At 60.8% G+C, this 301-nt stretch overlaps 1 protein-coding gene across 1 annotated transcript in view; it reads right to left on the bottom strand.

Annotated features, from left to right (window-relative positions):
• Nucleotides 1–301, bottom strand: part of LOC104082201 (diacylglycerol kinase delta-like) — a gene marked incomplete at its 5' end in the record, with an annotated part of 5,376 nt that overhangs the window by 2,550 nt on the left and 2,525 nt on the right. The window contains one exon of the mRNA XM_009585223.1: nucleotides 139–252. Within this exon, the coding sequence (XP_009583518.1) occupies nucleotides 139–252 (114 nt within the window). The remainder of the gene's footprint in view (nucleotides 1–138; nucleotides 253–301) is intronic.

Here is a 301-nt window from a genome sequence, read left to right as displayed (position 1 = left end):
GTGCCGGGGCTGAAAAGCCTCCCAGCGCCATGCCAGTGCCAGCCAGGAGCCCGGCTGAGCCACACCACCCCAGGCTCCACTGGTGCCCCAAAAACTTTCTGGCACCATGCAGGGTCCTGCAGGGTCCTTTGCCCCTACCTGTGCGATGCGATGGTGCTGGAGGTTGATGACCCGCGACACGGCCATCTGGATGCTGCCAAAGACAGCCACCACCTCCAGCTTCTTGTCATCAAAGGATGGAGCCCCGAAGTTCTGTAGAGGACCAGTACAAGTGAGACCCCCAAACTGGGCTTGTTTTGGG

Source organism: Fulmarus glacialis, unplaced genomic scaffold, assembly GCF_000690835.1.
Source record: "Fulmarus glacialis isolate BGI_N327 unplaced genomic scaffold, ASM69083v1 scaffold33439, whole genome shotgun sequence".
Taxonomy (NCBI): Eukaryota; Metazoa; Chordata; class Aves; order Procellariiformes; family Procellariidae; genus Fulmarus; species Fulmarus glacialis.
The sequence above is the reverse complement of the archived record's forward strand: the minus strand, read 5'-3'. Positions and strand labels throughout refer to the sequence as shown.